The following is a 24,699-nucleotide window of genomic DNA, read 5'->3' on the forward strand; positions in this document are numbered from 1 at the left end:
ATCTACTGAATTCTTGAGACGTCGCCACCAACGTCACCCCACTATTTTGCATGGTGCTCTTATCACTTTGTAATTTAGTGTAAAATGTATATCCATTAATCTCGTATCCTTGGAATGTTCTAACAACCATTTGGGGTCCTTGGCCCAGCCATCTAACCGTTTCACTTACGGGCGACATTTCGGAGTGTGACTTCACTCTTTCTTTCAGCCATCCTATGAAACAACGGTTATGCTCGTCAGTAATCCACTTCTGACTTCTCGTGTAGTTCTGTTGTCAAAGGATTGCCATGTGCTCATCTATATAGGGAGTGACATCTGCCATGTGCTGTAGTACAATAAAATGTGCCTTTAACAGTTCATCTCTATCAGCAAGTATGGCTTTCAACCCAATAGTCCCTACTCCTTGGAGCCTTCCCTCGTATCGAGATTTTGGAACGCCAATAGGACCAACACCGGTCATGTAGTTGGTGCAAAACTCAATCACCTCTTCCGTGGAATATCCTTCTACGATGCTACCTTCGGGCCGATGTCGGTTCCTTACGTAACTTTTCAAAATACCCATGAATCTCTCGAATGGATACATATACCGCAGGAACACGGGACCACAAATCTTAATTTCCCTCACAAGGTGAACAACAAGGTGAACCATAACATCGAAAAAAGATGGCGGAAAATACATCTCAAGATGGCAAAGAGTAACGACGACCTCCTTTTGCAGAGAGTCCAATTTTAGCAGGTCTATCACTTTGGAATTAATTGCATTGAAGAAAAAACAAAGCTTCGTGATGGCTTGCCGAACGGGCTTTGGTAAAATTCCTCGGATTGCAACAGGAATCATATGTGTCATTAAAACATGACAGTCGTGGGATTTCGGACCAATCAATTTCATGTCCTTCATCGACACAAGCTTCTTAATATTCGAAGAATACCCTGATGGGACTTTAATACTATGAAGGCATTTACAGAAGCTTGTTTTCTCGGTCTTCGACATTGTGCACATTGCGGGAGGTAGGTATGTCTTTTGCTTCCCTTTATCCTGCGGTGCAAGCTTGGGTCTTATTTTCATTTCCACCATGTCTTTTCGAGCATTGATACCGTCTTTAGTCTTCCCCGGAATATTCAACAATGTGCCGATCAGACTGTCGCAGACATTTTTCTCAATATGCATGACATCTAGGCAGTGTCTCACTTCTAAATATTCCCAGTACGGTAGCTCCCAAAATATGGACTTCTTTTTCCAAATATTTTTCGGTGGTGCTTTGGCACATTTTCCGAAAACAACTTTAAGATTTTTAACCAGCAGGAAGACACCCTTCCCGTCTAACGGACGACGTGCCACTCCAAGCTCAGTGTTCCCGTTGAATTCTTTCTTCTTCTTACGGTATGGGTGATTAATAGAAAGAAACCTACGGTGCCCCATGAAAACATTCTTTTTACAATTTTTCAACCTCAGCACCTGCGTGTCATCTTCACAGATAGGGCACGCTTTTGCTCCTTTAGTACTATAGCCCGATAAATTTCTGTACGCGGGAAAATCGTTTATGGTGCAAAATACCATGGCCCGCAGCTCAAATTGCTCTTTACCGTACGCATCCCACACCCGGACGCCATCCCTCCACAATTTTTGGAGGTCCTCAATTAATGGTGCGAGATATACATCTATGTCATTTCCGGGTTGTCTGGGTCCTTGGATTAGTAATGACATCATTATATACCTGCGTTTCATGCACAACCAAGGAGGAAGATTGTAAATGCATATAAGAACTGGCCAAGTACTGTGCCGACTGCTCATGCTTCCAAACGGACTCATTCCGTCTGTGCTCAACCCTAGCCTAAGGTTTCTTGATTCGCCACCAAATTCTGTGAAATCTCTATCAATGTTTCTCCACTGAGGAGAATCAGCTGGGTGTCTTAGTTTACCGTCCCTTTTGCGCTCGTCTTCATGCCAACGCAATAATTTCGCATCTTTGGGATTTGCAAATAACCGTTTGAATCTCGGTATTATCGGAAAATACCACACCGACTTAGCCGGAGCCCGACCCTTGTTTCCTTCATCGTTACCATCGTCAGTGCCCTGGTTCTTATGTCTGTACCGTGAAACACCGCATTTAGGACAAACATGCATGTCCTCGTACTCTCCACGGTACAATACACAGTCATTCGGACAGACATGTATTTTTTCGACCTTCAAGCCCATTGGACAGATCAACTTCTTCGCCTGATATATTGTACAGGGTAACTCGTTGTTATCTGGGAGCATTTCTCGTAAGAGCTCTAATAAGGACGTGAAACTCTTGTCGCTCCAACCATTGTCTGCTTTTAAGTTCAACAATTTCAACACAGCTGACAGTTTTGAAAATTTGGTACACCCGGGATATAACGGCCTTTTGGATTCATTAGACATATACTGAAATTTTTTATAATTTTTATCACTAATTTCATCTTCCACATCACGTAACATGTCTTCTAGATTTTCAATAAAATCGTATTCTGCATTTTCATCAATATTCACACAATCATCCTCGTTGTAATTAAGTTTAAGTAGATTATCAAAATTTTCGACATTCTCAAAATCATCGTTGGAATGAAGCTCAAAATTATCATCAACTTCTACATTAATATCAACATTGTCTTCCAAAACAAAATTTCTATTGGTAGCACTACATTCCCCAATTTTCTCACCATGCATAAACCAACACGTATATCTCTTCTGAAATCCCCGACAAATCAAATGAGCTCTAATTTCTTCCAAGTCCCCAAATCTTTTAAAATTGCTACAATCTCTACAAGGACACAAGATGTCGTTATCCTTTGTCTTCGCTCTATAACTCTCGGCACATTTTATGAACTCATCAACGCGAGCCAAATATTCTGCAGTATCACGTCGCAATTCGTACATCCAACTTTGATCCATCTGTAAATTAAATTAAAAGAATGATTCCAATTAGTCATGGTGGTCGAGCAACATACATTGTTACAAATTCTTGGCTTACAAACGGGCCGGTTTACAATCGTAACCCACTCCTTGAATATTATGCCTCATATGTGAACACATTAATTAGCGGGATTTAATTAGTGTTTAAGAAAAATTCGACAGCATTTCCCCTTAACTCCCCAAGTATGCGTAAACCACATACTCGTAGGAGCAATAAGGAGAAATGCTGACGAATTTTTCTCAAACACTAATTAAATCCCGCTAATTAATGTGTTCACATCCTAAATGAGACACAATATTCAAAGAGCAGTCCCAAACGGGGGACTATCCAAAATTAATCCCTATTAGATTAATTTTGAACGGGCATGGACCTAAAAGCATTAATAGGTCGGTTATTGGACCACAATACACTAATTATTTACATTACCTTAACAGATCAAGCATGCATGCATTAATAAATAATTGACCTAAATAATTAAGCAATAATAAGTACCAGAAAATTAGCGAGAGAAAAGAGGAAGACTAACCCTAGCAAGATAGAGAGGAGAAATGCAAATTAACTTCAAAGATCTCAGCTTCGGTCTCGATCCTTCTGCGCAGAAATCAGACCAACAGAGAGAGAGAGAGAGAGTAATTGATCAAAACGGCGCTGGAAGAAGGCCTTTTTGTAACCCTAAACCTTTCTACACGGACATTTATCTATAAAGCCGTGTAGAAAGTCGAGAGAGCTACACGGACTTTTATATAAACAGCCGTGTATAATTATTTTTTAACTTTTTTTAATTAAAAGAAAAAACCTTTTTTAATTCTACCTTTCTACACGGCTCTTTATTAAATGTCCGTGTAGCATTGTATTTTTTTTTGGTTTTTTTTTATGTTTTTCAGATAGCAAAACAAACAATTTCCAAAAAAGAGGAAGACATTTAAAATCCTGAATTCCAAAACATATATAGCAATTTGAACAAAAAATTCATGTACATTAATTTATACAAAAATTACAAATTCTTATTGAGCATTAATTACAAAAGTTAAATCCATATAAACTAAAAAATTCTATCAAGGACTGGAAGAGGTGGATATATGAAGGACCCTCAGAATCGGATGGAGAGTCAGATGAAGACGATCTCGTCCGACTCCCCACCCGGCTCTGGTCCTTCATCCGACTATCCGGCTCTGAAATTATCCTCCAAAAAAACTTTAGCGCACAAATCAGACCAATTAATTGGGGAAATGAAGCAATTCGCATGGGAATTCGAGATGTAGGTTATCAATTATATCGGACTGGTCATCTTATGAGCTCCAAAAACAGTAGCTCATCTTTATAGATTTGCGATCCGAAATAATTGATAAACCTAAATTTCCGCCCAATTGTTAACTGCGAGAGGGAGAGTACAGATTGATCAATATGTTCTAATAAAGAAAGAGTTCAGTAAAGATTCATATGTAAACTAAAATTTCCATTAAGGACTGGAAGAGGGGATCCCCTCTTCCAATCGTTAATGGATATTTTTAGTTTACAAGTGGGTGATTCTTTCCTTTTGGTGCCAGTAGGGTTTAGAGAGGGTAATATGAAGATACATATTTTAATAAAGAAAGAGCTAGCTGAAAATAAAAAGTTGGATGAAGGACCTTCAAAAAAAAGAGAAGAGGTGGATGAACAACCTTCAGAGTCGGATGAAGAGTCGAATGAAGAGTCGTCCGACTCTTCATTTGACTCTTCATCTGACACTTCGTCTGGCTCTGAAGGTCATTCATCTCTCCTCTTCCATTTTTTTTGAAGGTCTTCATTCCAACTCTTTATTCGATCAGCTCTTTTTTTATTAAAACATGATCTTCATATTACCCCCTCTGTAAATAATCAGATTACAGAGAGAGAGAGAGAATTGATCAAAACGGCGCTGGAAGGAGAAGGCCTTTTATATAACCAACTTGGTGCTCGAAAAGGCGCGCCCTTACCAAAACCCTAAAATAACCTTTCTACACGGCTTTTTATTAAACGTCCGTGCAGCTCTCTCAAGCTTTCTACACTGTTATTTAAACAAACATCCGTGTACAAGTTGGACATTTCTTCACGGTTCTTTAATTAAATATCCGTGTAGCTCTCTCAAGCTTTGTACACTGTTATTTAAACAGACATCCGTGTACAAGTTGGACATTTCTTCACGGTTCTTTAATTAAATATCCGTGTAGCTCTATCAAGGCTTTCTACACTGTTATTTAGACAATAAGCCGTGTACATTCCCTAATAAACGTCCGTGTAGCTCTCTCAAGGCTTTCTACACCGATTCTTTAATAAAAAACCGTGTAGAGATTTCACAGATATTCCAGGCACCCAAAAAATTACAATTTCTCCACGGTTTTTACGTAAAATTGTCAAATCCGTGTACAATGTGCAGTGTACAATGACCATTTTTGTAGTAGTGATTGTGCATTTTGAATTTTCTATGTGATGAGACCCTCTTGACTGAATAAGTTGGACTCATATCTCTCTTTGTAGTTTTTGTATAAGTATATCAGTATGTCAGAGTACTGTATACTTGTCGTTTTTAGGGAAGTGAGATGTTTCACTGACACTGAAATTTTGAAGTCAAAGGAAGATATGAAGATCAATAGATGGTGAAATTTCTCTATCAAATTAAGTTTATTTATTCACATCGGGTCTGTTAGAAATTTTATACCTGATCATTTTGTATTTTGATGCACAGGTGGTCTCAATCTTAGGCCTGATTTCTATTATAGTGTTAATGCTTTCCACGAAGGACTTGTCGACTCTTGAATTATCTTCTGAAAAGATGCAACATTGTAAAAACTGGTGCCTGTATTTCTGTCTTTTTTTTTTTCCTTAAAACATAAGCAGCACTGTATTTTATTTTATTTCATCTTTCTTTAATTTATATGAAAAGGTATGTTATATATGTAGGTAGAGAGCCTCAACATAAGTAGAGATGTATCTGGGGAAGGTGTTCAGCAAGCTCTACTTAATATGCTTGAAGGCACAGTCAGTTGTTTCATTTTATCAGCAGCTTATTATCATGAAATTTTACAAATTTGTATGACCAGTGTACAATCAGGTAAATGTGCACTTCTCCTTTTCTTACCTTATTTTGATTGATCGAGAGGTTGATGGTCATGATTAAATAAAAGTTCAATAATGGATTGCTTAAATCTCTGACTTGATCCGATTTCTGCTCTCTAATTAATGATTGGGTTGTTGATTAGAAATGGGAAAGTTTGTTAAAAGCTCTTGAATGTTTGCTCTTACAATAAGAAATTAACAATGTGAGGTTTATCATGAACTCATTTTCTCCATTGTTAAGTCCACTTCGTTTCGTACAATTGATACTGTAAATCTATGGACCACTAGATTCCTTTATTTGTATTCGTTGCTTTATTAGTATTCCTTAAGGAATAAGTCGCATACCAGTATACTGATATATCAGTACTATATCTATACATTTTGGGTTTCTGGTATACTGACATAATTATTGGCAAAACAATCATGTATCATTGTCCTCTTAAAGTAAAATCTTTTTTACAAAATGAACAGAAAAAAATATACAAAAAGCAACATATTACTTTCTCTATCTATATTTGCTTTCAGCAATATTCGTTCTTGAAAACTGAAGAGACAAAACAAGACAATGTCGAAAATACCCTTGTAACTGGGATTCGTAATCCTCTGAGAGGACTACCCTCACTTTACGGTTTGAGATTAAATCTCAACCGGTTTGGAATTCGGACTACAATAGGGGGCAGTGTTATTGGGCTTTGAGATTTGTGCTGAGTTAAAAAGAATGGTCCAGATCTAGTAATTGTAAAAGATTCCCAACCAGCAGAGGTAACTGCCGAGGACGTAGCAGTAACGACTGAGGAAGAAAAAGTTGACATTGAATAAAAATAGACGTAATTTAATAATGAAATAATTTCAAAATTAGTCTGGTCAGTTATGCTTAATTCGTAATGAAATTAATATTATCGCCTCTTCATTCTAGCGAGTACAACACTCCTAAACGGATGTAATTTTAAAATACTACGATCGTTTGCTTATTTCTTTCGATGTCAGCTTCAAACAGGCAAAATATCTCCTCTGTACCGGTTGTGTTTCCTTGTTTTGATTTTGTACTTTGAAGTGAAATCAAGCATTAATTATCCATCGGACTCGGAGTTGCAGTTTTTTCTTTTGAGCATGCTATAGGTTGGTTTCCGAACAATTTAATTGGATAAAAGATTTTGAAATTGATATTATACAAGACTACAAGTTTAATATATAATCAATTTATTGAACTACTTGGGTTAACATTTTGAATATGAAATTTTGAAATTTGAGCCTATGCCATTTCGGTCAAAACACTACTAAAACATATTAGCTAGCCAGACTATATATGTATATATGTATGTTTGGAAACTGAGCAACAGGATTTTCACTGTGTTAATTCTTTTTACATTATTATTTTCGGTTGCAATTAATACTCTTTTCAAGAATATATAGAACCATTCTTTATGAAGGAAATAGCACCATCAGTGTTGGTGTTAAAAATGGTAGATTGATGCTCATCTTTTATAAGACGGACAATGTTTTGAAATGAAGTACAAAAGTTTTATTTTCTTTGAAAACCTTCGTAGAAGCTACGAAGTCATGAGAGGAAAAGTACAAAAGTTTTAATTAACGAAAAGTTCATATAATTATCTATTATTCCATAAACAGCTTAGTCTTGTAGCAAAATATGTTATGTATGGCAATGTTTCTAAAGTAATTAATCTTGTTATATCTAATAATTCTATTTCTGAAAATTTATAGGTTAATTTCATTTTGCTGTGATAAATTAGGTATTAGGCAACTAAAATTCTTTATTCGTTTTCTGATATATTCTACTTCGTAGTTACATACGGTATTCTATGTCCTTTGAAAAAAATTATTGGGAGCATGTTATTTAGAAAAGGCGGAAAAACAAAAAAAAAATTACAAAGAGATATCATTAAAATTATTAGAGTTAGCAAAATTAATTTCTTCAGAGACCTGAAGCGTCTGCTTACTAATGGCCTTGCCAAGTTGCCATGTACAAAACATAGTTTGGTAAACTGTCATTTAAGGAATAAAATATCATTATATGAACTCAACTTTTAGTTGAATAAAACTTTTTGACTTAATTCCAAAAACATTTTCCGAATTATAGAAGTTAAGCATCGATCTACCTTTTCTTAGCAAAATGAGTGACCAACATTTTTGCTGCTATTGCCTTCTGAAATGATGGTGTTCTATTGTCTTGAAAGGAACAATGAAAAAAATAGAGAAAACCCTGCTGCTGAGTTACCCAACAGACATTGATAAATATAATCTCAACAAATTAGACCATTCCATCCAATTAAATTGTTCGCTTTATATAAGAGGAAACCAGCCTGAAACACACACAAAGGGGGGAAACCTGCTGCTGAGTTTCCCAACATACATTGATAAATATAATCTCAACCAAACCGTTCCATCCAATTAAATTGCTCGCTTTATATAAGACAAAACACGCATAAAGGGTAAAATTGCAACTCACACAGGTAACTAATGAGCCAATGCTATGTTTATCTTCAAAGTGCAAAAGCAAATCTAGAAAACAGAGAAGGAGAACAGTAAATTTTTTACGTGGTATCTCCCGAAGGAACTAATCCACGGGCCTAAACACCTCTCCAGGAGATGGCTTGGTCGGCCGCCCCAAGCAAGAATTCCACTATTCCATGATTCATTCCTTCTCGGCGGAGCAGCCGTTACATACCTATTACAAGTTCTTCTTTCTTTTTTCTTCCTAGATCTAAGCCTTTAGTTCTTTTGCTTTATTTTTTTTTTCATTTTACAAGGTTAAAAAGATGAAAATCCAGCATATGATGATCTAGTTAAGCTGCATCAACAGATTTAATTTAAATTATAGTTAAATAACTAAACTAATATTACAGTAATAATCAAACATAAGAAAGACGAGAGTAAAAATAAGAGATAATTGTTACCCACAACAGTAACTGGGACTGTTACTTCAGCCCTGGAACTGAAGAAGGATAAATAGAAGGGACTTTTTGTTTTTTCAGAAATTACAATTGAGGCACAAATTAATTTGTACATGATGGAGGGTGACTGAAATAGCAATCCTTTATTTTTCCAAGATGATTTTTTTTTTTTAAATTAGTATTTTTGCTTCATCTTTTGATCACGTATTGTTAACCACGTTTTGCTAAAGAAAGATCAGCATTGTGCAAATTCCAGACAAATTATACACTTACTCTGTCTTATTGATGAACAAAAGTCAAGGGAATCTGTGCTCCTACGTAACATCTGAATCATTTTTGAGAAATGTGGCCTGTCTGTGGATGAATAAAGAATCAATATATATTTTCCAAAAATAAAGATAAGATTTGCAATTGTCCTGACTTAACAATGAAAGAGTTCGTACAACCTATAACATAACATGATATTTATTAATGGAAAAGTGAAGGTTAAAGAGAGAAGACTCATACCAAGTATCCTGCATTGCCTCCTACCAAATCGGTAATTCTCCTTCTATCCAAAAATTATCTTAAAAAAATAACCTTAGGTATGTGAGAAAGTTTAGGCCAATCTGGACCTGATTTCTCACACCTCGTCTCCAACTCAGGACAGCAATTACCAATATATAGCTCTTGGAGGAATGGTGGAAGTTCTGGCAGTGACTGCAATTCGGAACAATCTTCAATGGTCAATATTCTGACAGCAGAGAGGCTCCTTATTGGCTCTACAGAAAGCAGCAAGGGATCATCTATGACAAGCTCATCCACAGAGAGCAGAGGTTGTGGTTGAGCTGAAATGGATCTGCCTTCCTCCTTTCTTTCGGTCTCATCTTTTTTCAATGGTAACGGATAAGGGATTGCTTGAGATAACTGGGGACATCCACGAACTTCCAGATATTCTATCCAAGAGAGGCCAAGTAAGCTCTCTAGGGATGTTAAGACCGTGCAATCTTCAAGGGTTAGCTTTTTTAGTGTTTTCCATTTGCTAAATACTTCTTTAGAAGGAAGACATGTAAATTTTAGACACCCACACAATTTCAATTCAATAAGAGAATGAACGCCTTTAAGAGCTTTTGGCAAAGTAGTTTCTAACTGACCGCATAAAGAAATACTGAGATTCTGTAGTGCAGAAGGGAGAAAACATTCTGGCACCAGTCGTCCATCTATCTGTGGACAATCACTTATTTCCAATTTTTTCAAAGAAATAAATTTATTGAAACCTCCTAGTGGCAAGTTCACCAGTTTCTCACAATTTGAAATTTGAAATTCTTCAAGAACCACAAATTGTTTAGGATCTTGGAACAAACCTTCAGTTAAGGATACAAGATTTTCACAATCATTTATTGACATAACAACAAGAGCGGGTAATCTCTCTAATTTGATGCTTTGATCATTCCAAAGATTTGAAAGAGCATTCAATCCCAAAAGTTTCAATGTCACTTCCTTGACATCAATGGGAACAGGAGGCAAAACCTGCAACTCTGGGCAATCACTAATATAGAGTTTTTTCAAACAATGCATCCATTTATTGGGTTGCTTTGCCAGACACCATTTTTTTATTGCTCTCATCCTACGAACATGGAGCCTTTCTAAAGATGGAAAGGCATCTACTGCAGATAGCAGGTTGCATTCATGAATGATACTCTCTATTGCATTCATATCACGAAATTCTATATACTTTAGCAGTGGTAATTCCTCCAAATAAGGTAAGTGCTCAAAATTACAACCCTGAATTTTTAAATGTATCAGATTTGAAAGAGTTTGTGTTCTAAACCAGATAGGAGGCCTTCCGGTACCCTTGTAAAAAAGTATTCTCAACTCCTTTAAACCAGAATGCGGTTGCAGGTGATTAAGCACATCTTCATTATCCTCTGGGCTTCTGGAACTCCATGTTAAGCCCAGTCTATTAAGATTAACTTTGTTTTTCAAGTTGGCTCGAACAACTTCCTCACAACTACCAGCATGTTCAATACCAGTAATTGTTAAGTCCCGAAGCTCTATCATATTACTTAGCTCGTGAATTTTAAATTCACTATACTTGCTCACACTAATATACAACTCTTGTAGTGAAGTGAGCCTTCCTATACTAGAGATTTTGTGTAACAACCACTGCGGTGCAATGAGATGCCTCAGATTAATAAGCATATCCAAGGCTTCTACATGCTCTAGTTGACTGGTCCAAAAATCTTTATAAACCATGGTTTCCAGAAAGTAAAGTCTGGACATTGATTGCGGAAATGTTGTGATTCTAGATGAATTAAGACTTAAGTAACGAAGGTGCAATAATTGACTAGCACTTTCAGGAAATTCACTCAAGTTATGAGCAAACAATATTAAAATCCTAAGACTTTCCATTCCTTCCAACAGTTTAGTAACAAGTGAATCCTGCTCAAGATGATGAGAGTCATCAATATCTATAATGAGAGTGCGTAAGTTCTTCAAACCAAAAATACTAAACTCATTAGGCCCATCAATATGAGCATACAAATGACGAACTGTATTTGGAACATCCACCAGTTTATTTGTACTAGTTCTCAGACATTCATCTTGGGAAACATGTATAGAAAGGTCATGTATCAAGTCATGCATGATAAATTCATTTTCATTTTGAAACACATGATTAGGACAGATGAAAATAGATTTACTTAGCATATCTTCAAAGTATTTGGATCCTACATCCTCTGGTCTCATTGTGCCATTGCTCTCGGGTACCATACCTAGAGCAATCCACATGTTAATTAAATCATTCTTACTAAAGGGATGATCTTTGGGAAATATGCTACAAAATGAAAAACATGGTTTCAAATGTGAGGGTAAATATTGATATGTTAGTTTCAAAGCTGGCATGATGTCATCATGCCCTTGCTTTAAGCTCCATAACTCACTTTCTAATATATCAGTCCAATAATCCTCGTCTAGATTGGAGCACAATATGCCTCCTACTGTCTTTGCTGCCAGAGGGATTCCTTCTAGCTTTTTCACAATATCTTTTCCAATTTTCACTAGCCCCTTATGTTTTTGTGGGTCTTCACCCACAAAAGCGCACTCCTTGAAAAGATTCCACATATCGCATTTGTTCAAACCCTCTAAAATAATTGGATCCAATAGGTTAGGTTTAATCAATGTGGTAACTGATTTCATTCGAGTTGTTAATAACATCCTGCTCCCATTTTTTCCCATTTTTAAAGGAGCTATAAGCTTTTCCCAATCTTCTTTGTTGTTATCATTCCAGACATCATCAAAAATAACCAAAAACCTCCTATACTCCAATTTCTCTTTGAGTTTCTTTTGAATCAAATCGAAACTATCAAAATGATTTGCTCTTTGCCCAAAAACAGATTCATACAATTTCTTTGTAAGCGAGATCACATCGAAGTTGTTAGAAATACAAACCCATAGCCTCAACTTAAAATGCTTCTTGACGATTGGATCATCATACACAAGTTGAGCAAGAGTAGTCTTGCCAACCCCACCGACTCCTATGATGGGCAATACTACAAAATTATTTACCTCGATGTTGCGATCGGGGTTCAACAACTTCTTGATGATATCTTCTTTCTCTTCCTGCCTACCAAATACATGATTTCGCAAATTCAAAAATGAGGTGGTTTCACGGCTACTGATGGCCAACTTGACCTTCTTCTTCTGATGCCCGGCCAAGTTTTGTACGAGAATGGAAAAAAGCCCGACATCCTCAGCAACCTCATCTATTGCCTTCACGGCGTTCTTTAACCTCTTTAAAAAGGGGTCCTCGTCGACTGCACCTAAACAAAAGGTTCTAAAATTATTAGTGATATCCTCCACTTTTAACCTCTTATTGACCTTGTTTTCCTCAGCCTCCACGTGTAACCTCTTGTTGAACTTGTTTTTCTCAGCCTCTATTTTTTCCTTCTCATAGTTGTACTTTATCTCGTCCATCATGTCATCGGCTTGGTCAGCAGCGTCTCTCAGCTGCCACAGCCACTTCTCGAGTGCCGGGTTCTCCTCTCGGATCAGCCCCTGGTCCACACTTTTCACCACCTCTTGGATATTCAGCAGGCCATTCTCAAGCCTTGCCACCAGCTCATCCTTCAGACCTAGCTGTATCTTCTGGTCCTTGGCATACCCGATGAGTTTGGAGATGACCGTGCTCGCAAGCCACCCACCCACAACAAATCCCATGGCCATTGAGATCTTGGAATTTCAAAGAGCAGTGAGAAAGCAATAATTAATGGTTGTTTTTGGTACTCTTGTGAATAGAGCAGACGAAGAAAAATCAGGTCAAAGCCATACTATTCATTTGTTATAAGTCAAGTTGGCACGCGAGGTAGTTCACATGTCACATCAAATACTTAAATGTGCGTTGAATCAATAACAGGACAGCTGTTGAATTCACCAATTCAACTTCTTGGTAGATTTTTTGTTTTCACCATGTCACTGGGCCTAACCCATAAACTGAACATTAATTTAAAGCCTAATCAGTGTTGGTGTTAAAAATGGTAGATTGATGCTCATCTTTTATAAGATAGACAAAAGTTTTAATCAACAAAAAGTTCATATAATTATCTATTATTCCATAAACAGCTTAATTAGTCTTGTAGCAAAATATGTTATGTATGGCAATGTTTCTGAAGTAATTAATCTTGTTATATATATCTAATAATTCTATTTCTGAAAATTTATAGGTTAATTTCATTTTTCTGTGATAAATTAGGTATTAGGCAAATAAAATTCTTTATTCGTTTTCTGATATATTCTACTTTGTAGTTACATACGGTTTTTTCTCTGTCCTTTGAAAAAAAATATTGGGAGCATGTTATTTACAAAAGGCGGAAAAGCAAAAAAAAAAAATTACAAAGAGATATCATTAAATTTTGAAATCCAAACATACGATCCAAACTATTTTTATTGTTCATTTTCACAAGAGATGTGTTTATGTAAAATGTTATAGTTTTTGGAGCTAGCTCATAAAATACTAGATTAAGATGTAAAAAAAAAAGAATATTCTAAAATAGAAAATGAACTTCAAAATTTTATAAAATTTTGAGTGAACGCATATATTGTGAAAATGAACAAGATGCCAATAATGCTCCTTAGAAAATGAACAAGATACCAATAACGCATATATTCTAAAATAGAAACCATTTTTTTGTTGTCTTGTAGTTAATAAATGCTCCTTAAAAAAAATGGCATCAGCTACAAATGCAAGAAATAATGCCAGTAGCTTTGAATCAGTTACAATACAAGTAATACGACTCACCAGTAAATACCATGTTTTAATCGGACCAGATATGCACTTCGAAGATGTAAAAAATGTATCTCAAACCATCTACACCACTCATTGTTATAGTATTCAAACTCAATATTTTTTGCTTTCGTTATTTATTTCTTAATTTCTTAAGATTACGTCATATACATAATTAGTATATTTTTATTGAAGCATAAATATCTAACTAAATTATTCTTAACATGTTAGATTTTATAAAATAAGTTAATACCATGTCTTATAATAACTTTTAAAAAGACCCATATGTTGAAAATATTCTACATATACACTAATACTATACTTTCTGATTTTAGCAAATAAAATTTCACACTTAATTTTTTATTTTAAATTATTTATACACATAAAAAATAAAAGATTATTCAAAACTTAAATAAATCACAATTGTATATTTTACATAAAAAAGAAAACAATAGATGGGAGTAAATAGAGAGAAGGAAGAGGGAGAAAAAGAGTCAGAGAGGAACAAGTGGGGTCCACAAGGACAATTTGTTAAGAATTTTGAAAGAAGATATTTTGTTATGTATTTTGAAAAAAAATGATACTTTATAAAATTTTCCGAAATAGAAGGACAACAGTCAATATTTTAACATGGTATCTCCTGAAGGATCTATTCACGTGCCTGAACACCTCTCCAGGAGGTGGTTTGGTCGGCCAACCCAAGCAACAATTCCACCTATTCCATTTTGGATAGGTTTTCACAAAACCAGAGCTATAATGTTACAGTTACTAGGGTTCTAATTGAATAGGTTTGTCAATTGTTATAATTGGATCTGAGTTATTGATTCCGGTCAAAAATTACTTTTGTGTAAATAAAAAAAATATCATCGTCATTCTAGTAAATTCAAATTATAAGGTACTCCATCTATTGTAGAAGTGATTTTAGGAAAATATTAAAAATGTAAAACTTCTAGAGAAATAGATGGACTATTTTAGAATTTGAATTTACTAGGACCACGATAACTTTTTTATTTACTGAGAAGAAATTTCTTAACCGGATCAATAACTCAGATTCAAAATATATTCAACATTTTTCCAGTAACACACCAAGAAATATTTTAATTTGTTTAACAGCCACAAAAAATCCTGTCTGAAAAATGTTGTTTAACAGCTACAAAATGGTTAGCGCTATTCTACGGTTAGCACTGTCTAAGAAAATTTCCACTATTTCCTAGGGTTAGCGTTGTTCTTGCTAACCCATCCAAACAAGGAAATAGCACTAACCTCAGGTTAGTGCTATTCTTGCTATTCTAGGGGTTGCATTCAAACGCACCCTAGTAAGTGCTTCTAGTGCTGGATTGTAAGAATCTTCAATTCAACTTTTGCCCCAAGTTGTAATCCTTTAAAGGGAATAAAGCATATTAGTATGTACAATCAAGCCAGCAATTGTATTCTAGAAGAAATTCATATCAAATGAGAATCTAGTACAAACCGATGTACAAAAACTTCAAGTACAAATTAAGCTTAGAATCCCTCCAGCCCAAACAACAATATATAAAAAAATCAACACAAAACATTAGAGAGTTGCAACTTGAAGTACCAGCTGGTAATACTGACTGGTAAATGCTATTTATAAGCAAATTACTGAAAAATATATACTCCACATTAGACAATTTTGCCCCTCACCTTAATGATGGTAGAAATTAGATTCCACTGTTGTTTATGACTTTTTGCAAATTTCAGAAATTACATTAAACACAAATTAAAGATGAACTTTATCCAAATATAATTGAAGAAAGAATTATTATAAGAATTATTGCAGATTGTTGCCAAACTAGCTATAATATTTACCAGTACTAGGGTATACATGAAATCTGATCCAGAAAACTTACAAAAGTATAAAATACCCCTAAAAAATGTGAACAAGAGGGAACTAAAACTGAAGCTCATTTAAACTACGAAAGATGTAAAAAAAAAAAATCTGAATTTGATAAACAAGGATGATGTTGCGATGAGCTTTAACTTAGTAACTCACTTTATAATCTTCTGTGCTCCTTCAGCACTCATCTGATGCAAAAAAAAATGTTATTAATGTCATCGGTCTTACAAGGGCACAACTTCATCTTAAAATGATATAATATTGTATAATTATGTCATTTTAGAATTCAGCTATGCAATGTTTAAATGTCTTTAAAAACAACAAAGTATATACACCGTGGTGCAGGGTCCTTTATTATATAGACATCTTAAAAATAGCCTAATGGCTCACTGTCAGAGTTTTAATTCAAAATAAGAAGGTTTAAACCAGTGTTATAAACTTCTAATACTGGATCAGACAAAAATAACAAAAAAACGTTCTAAATCAAGCAAATGAGAAAGTAATTTACATGTTTGTTTCAGTACACTGTTGCAGGTACTCTGCTCCATGTATACTGCTCAGTGCATGAAATGGTACAGACTGGTACACTGTACCGCATGACAAAACCCACTGGTACTGACTGGTACCAAAGGTGAAAAACCTTTGAAAAGAACTCACGTGTCCTTAGACGTCCACAATTCCTAATCAATATTTATAATTTTTCTAAATTTGAAGCAAATGAAATTTCTAGGCACAAGATTACCTTTCTTGGGCGTGCAGGAACACTGGAGAGGAGATAAGCTAGTAGGCAGCGTGCATTGATCCAGGGCAGAAGGTAATGGAGGGTGAGAGAGAGGGCCGGCTAGAGAAGAAAGGTAGGCAATCAGGATCTCTAACAAACGGTTGCGGCATTGAGAGTGCAATTGCAGCATTGACTTAAACAAATTTATGCTTTTTATCTGATTTCACTATTCCATGCTTCTTAGATATTGATCAAATGTCCATGCAACCAACATTTTCACCTCAAAAAAAGGGGGAAAAAATAAAGAAACCTCTTCACCAATAATCCCCACATGTGCATTCAAAATTCCTAAAATGATGGAACCTATTATTATCCCTTACAATAATTTCCCTCCCGAAAATGCCAGATATGAATTTGAATGCACGGTGGCAGTCCCCACAAACCCTTAGGTTCTTAGTGATCCTAATGGGTATCCCTTCAGAAATGCAAATGAGCCCAAATGCAAGAGCCAGTTTCTCACTATGGTACCACACCTCTTTCTCCTTTTCCTCCGCCTCCAGATCAAATAAAGCATATTGTGTATCAGGTCTGTACCCAGCCGACTCCATTTCTCTTCTAAGCTTCAATAGCATAGCCTGGATTTGGAGGTTCATTGGGTGAGTTTGGTCTTTTTCTTGGAACACATGCACTGTGTTCTTCCAAGAAATCCAGCTATAGCCAGGGCCTTTCTTGACACCAACTTGTCGCATTTCCTTTCTCACCTCAGTGGCTTCTACCCATCTGTTTACCGATAGCAAGTAATTAACAGTTGTTACAGTTACATTTTACTTACCACAAAAAAGGGAAAGTTAATTGTTGTGGATCCTGTATGACCAAATATGTAATTAGGGTTTCTACTTTCTACCGTACATAAAATTTACAAGAATGATACAGGCAAACATTGCTATCCTCAATGTCTGGCATCTTTGGAACCTGCTGAGCTGAAATCTCAGATATTCTCAACTTAAATTGAGCTTCTTATTGAATTTCTCAGGTCGAACACTAAGTTCTATTTAAAATATATAAATTAACCCTGTTCGACACTGAACCGGCTTATCTTGTATGGCATACTGAGGCACTAGTACTAAGTATTCTGGTTAGAACATGGTGGCATGTCAGATGACCTCAACGGACTGGTACAAGTGTTCCACTACTCTATGGGTGTCTTTCAGATAAGATTAACCTCTTTTCCTCATAAAATCTTGATTTCAACTTTCTTTCACAAATTACAAGACTATAAAATAAAGACCAACAATAACCAAAAGGCTCACAGAATCTAACCTCCCAGTCGAGGCGAACATATTAGATAACAAAACATGATTTCCTAAGTCACGTGGGTCCATCTCTAACAATCTCTCTGCTGCAATTCTACCTAGATCGGTCTTCCCGTGCATCTTACACGCCGCCAATAAGGCACTCCAGACCGATACTGATGGCATGATTGGCATTTCCTTTATTACCTCATATGCCCTTTCCTCCATCCCAGCCGACCCAACATATCAACCACACATGCATAATGTTCGGTTTTCGGTTCGATGGTCCATTTCTCTCTCATTGTCTCGAATAAGTCCATCCCTTCATTTATGTACCCACCCCTACTACACGCCGTGAGAACACATACCAACGTGACATGGTTGGGGACAACTGTGGAGTTCTGTATCATTTCATCAAAAATGGAAAGTGTCATTTGAGCATTTCCAGAATGGGCGTATGCACTGATGATGGCATTCCACGCAACGAGGTTCAATTTATGCATTCCATGGTACACATGCTCTGCATCACTAATGTTCCCGCACTTCCCATACAGGTTCACAAGTGTACTCGCCACATAGATGTTTCCATCAATGCATGACCGCACCACCACGCCATACAATGACCGGCCAAGGTCAAGTGCAGATAGACGGATACATGCAGTTATTACACTAGACACCATATATTCAGTTGGCTCAACTCCATCTCTCCTCCCTTGTAAGTAGACATTTAAAGCTTCTTCTTCACAGTCATTTTGTGCATATGCTGAGATAATAGAACACCATGACACGTTGTTCTTAACAAGTATCTCATCAAATACATTCTTCGCACAAATCACCTCGTGGCACTTGCTGTAGAAATCAACCAATGCATTTTCCACTAAAACATCACGTCCAAATCCGAAACGGATCACAAAGCCGTGAAGCTGACAACCAAGGTTTATAAACTCAGTTGCGGCACATGCATTGAAGAAAGCAATAAGAGACACAGTGCTGGGTTTGTATCCATCTCTCAGCATTCCAAAGAATCCATCAATTGCATCACCTCGTCTCCCTTCTTGCACACAATTCGTCACCAAGGCATTCCAAGAAACTACACTTCTATTAGGCATTTCATCGAACAACTTGTAAGCATCTGTTTTCAGACTTGTCTTGAAATGCATATCCAAGGCAGCACAAGAAACAAAGGACTCACACGGCAGATAACCCGTTTTTATGGCAAAACCATGAATTTGTCTCCCAAAAATGTGACATGGTACAGCTGCAGCAGCTTGAAAAACCGATGGCAATGTGAAATCATTAGGACGAACTGAAGTCGAGAGCATGGAACAGAATAGTTGTAGAGAAACCAAAGGTCGGTTATTTTGCGAACAACCAGAAATGAGAGCAGTCCATGAGACGACACAAGGGGAAGGGTGAAGGCGGAGTGCAACAAAAGTTGTGGTAGGTCGGTCAAGTTTTGCATAGAAATTGACGATGTGGGTTGCTAAAAAGGAGGGAATGAGATGGTAAGGAGAGAGGAACTTCAGGATGAGAGCGTGAGTTGCACGGCCATGTGAAAGAGACCGGGTTGAGATAGAGGAGTCGAGTATTGAGCCGAGAAATTGTGGGTCGCTTGGAATTCGCGGGAAATGGTACGGGGTTTGTGGCATGTGGTGGGTGTTTGATGAAATGACGGGGCGAGGGTGAGCCGGTGCGATAAGGTGTGGTTTTAAACTTTTAAACTCTACGCGTAATGGCGCTAGCGACTCCAGGTGGAGAATGTAGGTCCCACAAGTCAAACAATAGTGTATTGAAATGAAATAAGGGTTCAAAACTTCTAATCCTGTAATTCAGTAATGGTTTGTTTGAATTTATGCTTATGGAGAATATATTATGTGTTGTTTTTTCTGTTCTTTTGTTGCTTGTGTGATCTGGGGCGTATATATTCTTTTTTTTTTTTTTGGCTTATGGTGTAAGAACAGAAATGAAATCCGCTGTTATTCAAATTTGCTGCTCTCCTTGCTATCTTCTCTATCTCTCTACCTTTTCTCTTCCATCTCTCTCTTCCTCTTTTGAAGAGAGAGATAGACACACAAATGAAGAGCAGCAGATTGACTTTGAAGAGCAGCAGATTCGTATCCGTAAGAACAAAGAAAATAAATTAGTAAATTACAGATTATTTTTTTATTTTATTTTCATGCACTAATTGTACCTTCTTTAGCATTACTCGCACTAAAAGTATGTGGATGGCAAATAAATCACTGGATTGGTATTGAACGACACCATTAAAATTATTGAGCATGAACTTCTTAATACAGAGTAACTTTAATCTATTTTTTGTTGTTGGCCCCATATAAGTTTAAATAAGTTATATTTAGTCCGTAATTTTGTCTCATTTTATATAATATTTATTATTGAGTGAGTCTATGATACTATGCATATCACGAGTTGGTCCGTAATACAGATAAATATTTTTATTTTCAAAATTCTAACGGTTAATCTGAACTGTTCAACATGATCTCCATATGAATATGTACTTGCAAATCAAATTTTATATTTTTTATAATTTTTTTTACTAACTTTTAAGATATGTAGAAAATCACTTAAAGAATTTTCAGATCAAGTGATTTTCTACCTATCTTAAAAAATAGTAATTTTTTTTTAAAAAAATATATAAAATTTGATTTTCAAATACATATTCATATAAAAATTATATTGAACGGTTCAAATTGACCAATAAAATTTTGAAAACGAAAATATTGATCTGTATTATGGATCATATCGTAATATGCATAGCATAGACTCATTCTTTACTATTACTGCTAATATAAGAGATATTTGGATAAATCGTGAAGGGTTCTAATAAAAGTCCCATAAAATCATTATGGGCTTAGAAGTAATTCAACATATAGCAGAGTTTTATGAGTAGAATTAGGGTATTCTTAAGTTTATCAAACCTCTTAGTGAACTCAAGTCTAAAATCAGTTAAATCGACTTTAAATGATAAATTTGAACCATTGAAACACGCCTACCTTACGAGTGATGCTTCTACATGTGAAAATTTTAAACATTCAAATTAATTTAGTATAAAGTCAAGCGGTCAAAAAATACTCAAAAAATAAATAAATTAAAATTAATTTATTAACCTTTCAATTTTGATCAATTGATTTTATATTTGATGAACTTAAGAATAGCCTAGTTGTACTCGAGTTTTATATTTTCACTTCTTTCCTTCTTTTTGGATTGAACATATAGGTCATAGAAGTAATTATGTTTGATATAAATCCAACCATGTAGAAAGAAGGCCCAGTAGCTATATTCTGAATTTTTAATCGTCTATTCCACACGGCCCACATAGAGGCCTAATCTACCTTAGCCCAAACAAAAAGTTATCTAAGGAGGTTACTAAAATAACCTATTCTGGGCCGTATATGAACAAACCCCTCTGACTCGTCTCTCTCACTTTCATTTTCCGAAAATTACGATCATACGATGGTATCTGACGAAGTTGGAACGAAGCTTGCTCGCATTCTTTACTTCGTTGGCGCTGGAGGTAATTTTGATCAATCCCTTTCTCTTCTTCTTCTCTTCTTTATGCTTCAATTCATTAATTCGAGGATTAACCAGCGGCCTAATTGAATATTTTGTCGCAACAGTTATATGTACTAAGGCGATAAATATGTGGAGGGAATACGAGCACAAGCAAGCAATTGAGGAAGCAGCTGAGAAGCTCAAGGGAAGACCTCAGACAACTACTGGTACTGTTAATGAAGCCCCTGTGAAATCTTGATTTTGTGGTTAGGTTTTTCTGTGAATGTCTAATGAAATACCTTTTTGTTTCTGAAATAAGGAGGAAACATCTGGATTTTGAAACTAAATAGATGGGGGTATCATATAATTTGTTTGGATATGTACTTGAGGAGATTGAATATTTTAAATGAATCCTTTAGTTTTGTATCTCAATTGTTTTCATTTTCTTATTTTGGTTTGTTGAGGAAAATGGTTAATAGATTATTTTAATCAACTGAATTGTGAGAAATGTTGTTGCTCTATTATAATAGTATAAAATTGCAAATCTTAATTTAAATGGGATTTTATGAGACAATTGAGCTTATTTATAAAAAATTTGAAACCTATCCAACCAATTCAGCACGTTTCAGAATTTTCCAACTGATTATTGGTTCCATTACAAACAGAACCATGCCAGCCATAACATTTGTTGCACAAAAGATGTTTCCTGTTTATTTTTTTTCTGTTGACAGTTTAAGTTTCTGTCCGGTACAAGTGTCTTATTAATCTTGGCATCATTATAGTTAATTGAAACGCATGCCTTTTGCCTTATGCTGTACTGAACCATCTAAAATGCATATCTTTCTTGCAGTTTACTTAGTATATTTCTTTTTTATTTTTCTTCAAACTGGTTATAATATCTTGATGGCATAAGTATATGATTTCCGCAGCTTTTCCTTTTAAAGATTGATTACTCAAAGTTTGTATAATGTTTTGTGGTGTGGGGAGGGGGGGCTTACATTTTTGTGCAAGTCCCATCCAACCTTTCCAAGCTAATCACATTGTAACCCTAAGTACGATGAAGGTTTGGTTATTTATCCTCTTATTTGAGATTGGGAAATTCCTTTATTCATGCTTTTGAATAATTGAGTGAAGGCATTATCCTCTTATTTTAGTCAAGTCTGATCCGAATCATTGAAAATTTGTTATCCTCATGTTATTTTAGATTTTAGTCAGGAGTTTTTTTTCATTTGTAATTATCCTTCATTTGTATGATCTTTAACTTGATTCTAACAGAAATAGTTATCTATTCTATACAAAGGGACATTCAGCAAAATTCAAAAACCAATGGTGTTTCTTCAAAAAAAAAAAAAACTCTTAAAAAACCAAAGGTGGACAGGATAGGCAACACCAGGTGATGATACATCAGCCAACTCTATCGAACTTAGGAACAAAAGAGGGGGAAAAAAAAAAGGAAATTAAAATTACCACAACAACAGCATACATAGCTGAACATAAACCTAAAAGAATCGTTATACTTTTCATGACCTTGCTGGCTCTGCTGTTTCATGCAATGGAGGGAGGGCGTCTCCAGATTGCCATGCCCAGCAAACATCCTTGAGAGATGGCTTCAAATCTTTGTTGCAAAACTTCTGGTACTCCAATGTGTCCCCAGCAGATTTCTTCACCTCTACCATGCAAAATGATGGTGTGACTTCAAATATCTCAGCATCTATTGCAAGTTGTCCTTTTCTCCCTTGCCTACATCCCTGCAGTTTTACCATCCCATCTTGTTTCTTCACATTAAACCGCTCTATTTGTGCAATCTCCTCTAATTTAGACACAATTGCTGATGCTGGCTTCTGGGTCATGAATCTGGACTCTGTGCACTGCTGTCTTATATCTCCCTTATCAAATAACCCTGATAGGTCAAACCCGGGAGAGAAGGAGATCAAATCGAATGCATTTAGGGTTGCGGGTTTCATTGTGTTTGTTGATACTTCCTTGTCTTTATCCTTTTGATCGCTAACAGCAGCAGACAATTCCTTGAAAGCAGCTTGCACATCCTTGAGGTTGCTAGTACTGGCAGATTGTGCTAGGGTTTCAGCTGGCTTGTACCCCTTTCTGAACCATATGTAATCCATTAACTTCTCAATTGTTATCCGTGTGGAAGGGTTGGGATCAAGGACTCTACTGAGGAGCCGGCGAACATCAGTGGAGAACCAATGGGGGCATTTGAACTCGCCTTTGCATATTTTGCGGTACATTTCCATTAGATTGGGGTCATGGAATGGCAAGGAACCGGCAATCAACACGAACAAAATCACTCCACATGACCAAATATCGGCCTTGGTCCCATCGTAACCCCGCTTGTTGATAATTTCTGGCGCAACATAAGCTGGTGTGCCACATGTTGTGTGAAGCAACCCGTCTTGCCTATGTGAGTCCTTCAAAGCACTTAGACCGAAGTCTGACACCTTGAGGTTCCCATTTTCATCCAGTAGGAGATTCTCTGGTTTCAGGTCACGGTGGTACACCCCACGGCTGTGGCAGAAATCAACGGCTCCTACCAGCTGTTGGAAATACCTTCTGGCCAAATCCTCCTTCAATCTACCTTTTGACACCTTGTTGAAGAGCTCACCGCCTTTAACATACTCCATGACGAAATATATCTTGGTCTTGCTTGCCATGACTTCGTAGAGTTGCACAACGTTTGGATGGCGAACTAGACGCATCACCGATATCTCGCGCTTGATTTGATTAATCATGCCAACACGTAAAACTTTTTCTTTGTCGATGATTTTTATGGCAACACTCTGGCCAGATGATAGGTTTTTCGCATGGTACACCTTGGCGAAGGTGCCTTGGCCTAGAAGCTTCCCCAATTCATACCGGTTCATAAGGATGATCCCTTTCTTCTCCATGTTTTTTTCTGGCATTTCTTCCTAACAGCTGTGTTCCTTTAAAGGTTGAAGAACAAAATGATCAGATTATGGGCTTAATATGGCATCTCTCTTTGTTTCTCCTCGTGACCAACAACACCATGGTGGTTCCAAAAGAGAAACAGGGAAGAGAGGCAAAGAGAGCTTTAGGAAATCTATAGAATTTGGGGCTTCTTTGATGGAATCCTATGAGGAGACGTGGAAAAGAGGGAGA

At 36.3% G+C, this 24,699-nt stretch overlaps 3 protein-coding genes, 1 long non-coding RNA gene and 1 pseudogene across 6 annotated transcripts; 1 reads left to right on the plus strand and 4 right to left on the minus strand.

Moving 5' to 3' along the window:
- Positions 1-274: 274 nt before the first annotated feature.
- Positions 275-2,404, minus strand: LOC144559954 (uncharacterized). The gene has a single exon (XM_078309121.1). It carries the CDS (start codon positions 2,402-2,404, stop codon positions 275-277), a length of 2,130 nt encoding a protein of 709 aa, XP_078165247.1.
- Positions 2,405-5,364: 2,960 nt separating this feature from the next.
- LOC144558978 (uncharacterized) lies at positions 5,365-6,604 on the plus strand. 2 transcript variants are annotated; one of them, XR_013513071.1, is made up of 4 exons: positions 5,365-5,551; positions 5,641-5,747; positions 5,856-5,933; positions 6,537-6,604. It is a non-coding gene; the product is annotated as an uncharacterized LOC144558978 (long non-coding RNA). The 2 variants fall into 2 exon arrangements; XR_013513070.1 differs by lacking the exon at positions 6,537-6,604 and having other exon boundaries at positions 5,856-6,100.
- Positions 6,605-9,405: 2,801 nt separating this feature from the next.
- On the minus strand, positions 9,406-13,181 carry LOC144558971 (disease resistance protein RGA2-like). The gene has a single exon (XM_078307860.1). It carries the CDS (start codon positions 13,124-13,126, stop codon positions 9,485-9,487), a length of 3,642 nt encoding a protein of 1,213 aa, XP_078163986.1. The 5' UTR covers positions 13,127-13,181; the 3' UTR covers positions 9,406-9,484.
- Positions 13,182-15,959: 2,778 nt separating this feature from the next.
- LOC144558973 (pentatricopeptide repeat-containing protein At4g14850-like) lies at positions 15,960-19,998 on the minus strand (annotated as a pseudogene). The gene is made up of 2 exons (XR_013513069.1): positions 18,083-19,998; positions 15,960-17,542 (listed from the first exon to the last, which is right to left on the minus strand). The product of XR_013513069.1 is annotated as a pentatricopeptide repeat-containing protein At4g14850-like (transcript).
- A 1,689-nt stretch (positions 19,999-21,687) lies between these two features.
- On the minus strand, positions 21,688-24,699 carry LOC144558976 (CBL-interacting protein kinase 5-like). The gene is made up of 2 exons (XM_078307863.1): positions 22,587-24,699; positions 21,688-22,403 (listed from the first exon to the last, which is right to left on the minus strand). Exon 1 carries the CDS (start codon positions 24,480-24,482, stop codon positions 23,085-23,087), a length of 1,398 nt encoding a protein of 465 aa, XP_078163989.1. The 5' UTR covers positions 24,483-24,699; the 3' UTR covers positions 21,688-22,403; positions 22,587-23,084.

Source organism: Carex rostrata, chromosome 9, assembly GCF_964058835.1.
Source record: "Carex rostrata chromosome 9, lpCarRost1.2, whole genome shotgun sequence".
In the NCBI taxonomy this organism is placed as follows: Eukaryota; Viridiplantae; Streptophyta; class Magnoliopsida; order Poales; family Cyperaceae; genus Carex; species Carex rostrata.

Excerpts from the sequence above, each read along its gene's own strand:
- LOC144558976 (XM_078307863.1), bottom strand. The coding sequence starts at position 24,482 with ATGCCAGAAAAAAACATGGAGAAGAAAGGGATCATCCTTATGAACCGG.
- LOC144559954 (XM_078309121.1), bottom strand. The coding sequence starts at position 2,404 with ATGTCTAATGAATCCAAAAGGCCGTTATATCCCGGGTGTACCAAATTT.
- LOC144558971 (XM_078307860.1), bottom strand. The coding sequence starts at position 13,126 with ATGGCCATGGGATTTGTTGTGGGTGGGTGGCTTGCGAGCACGGTCATC.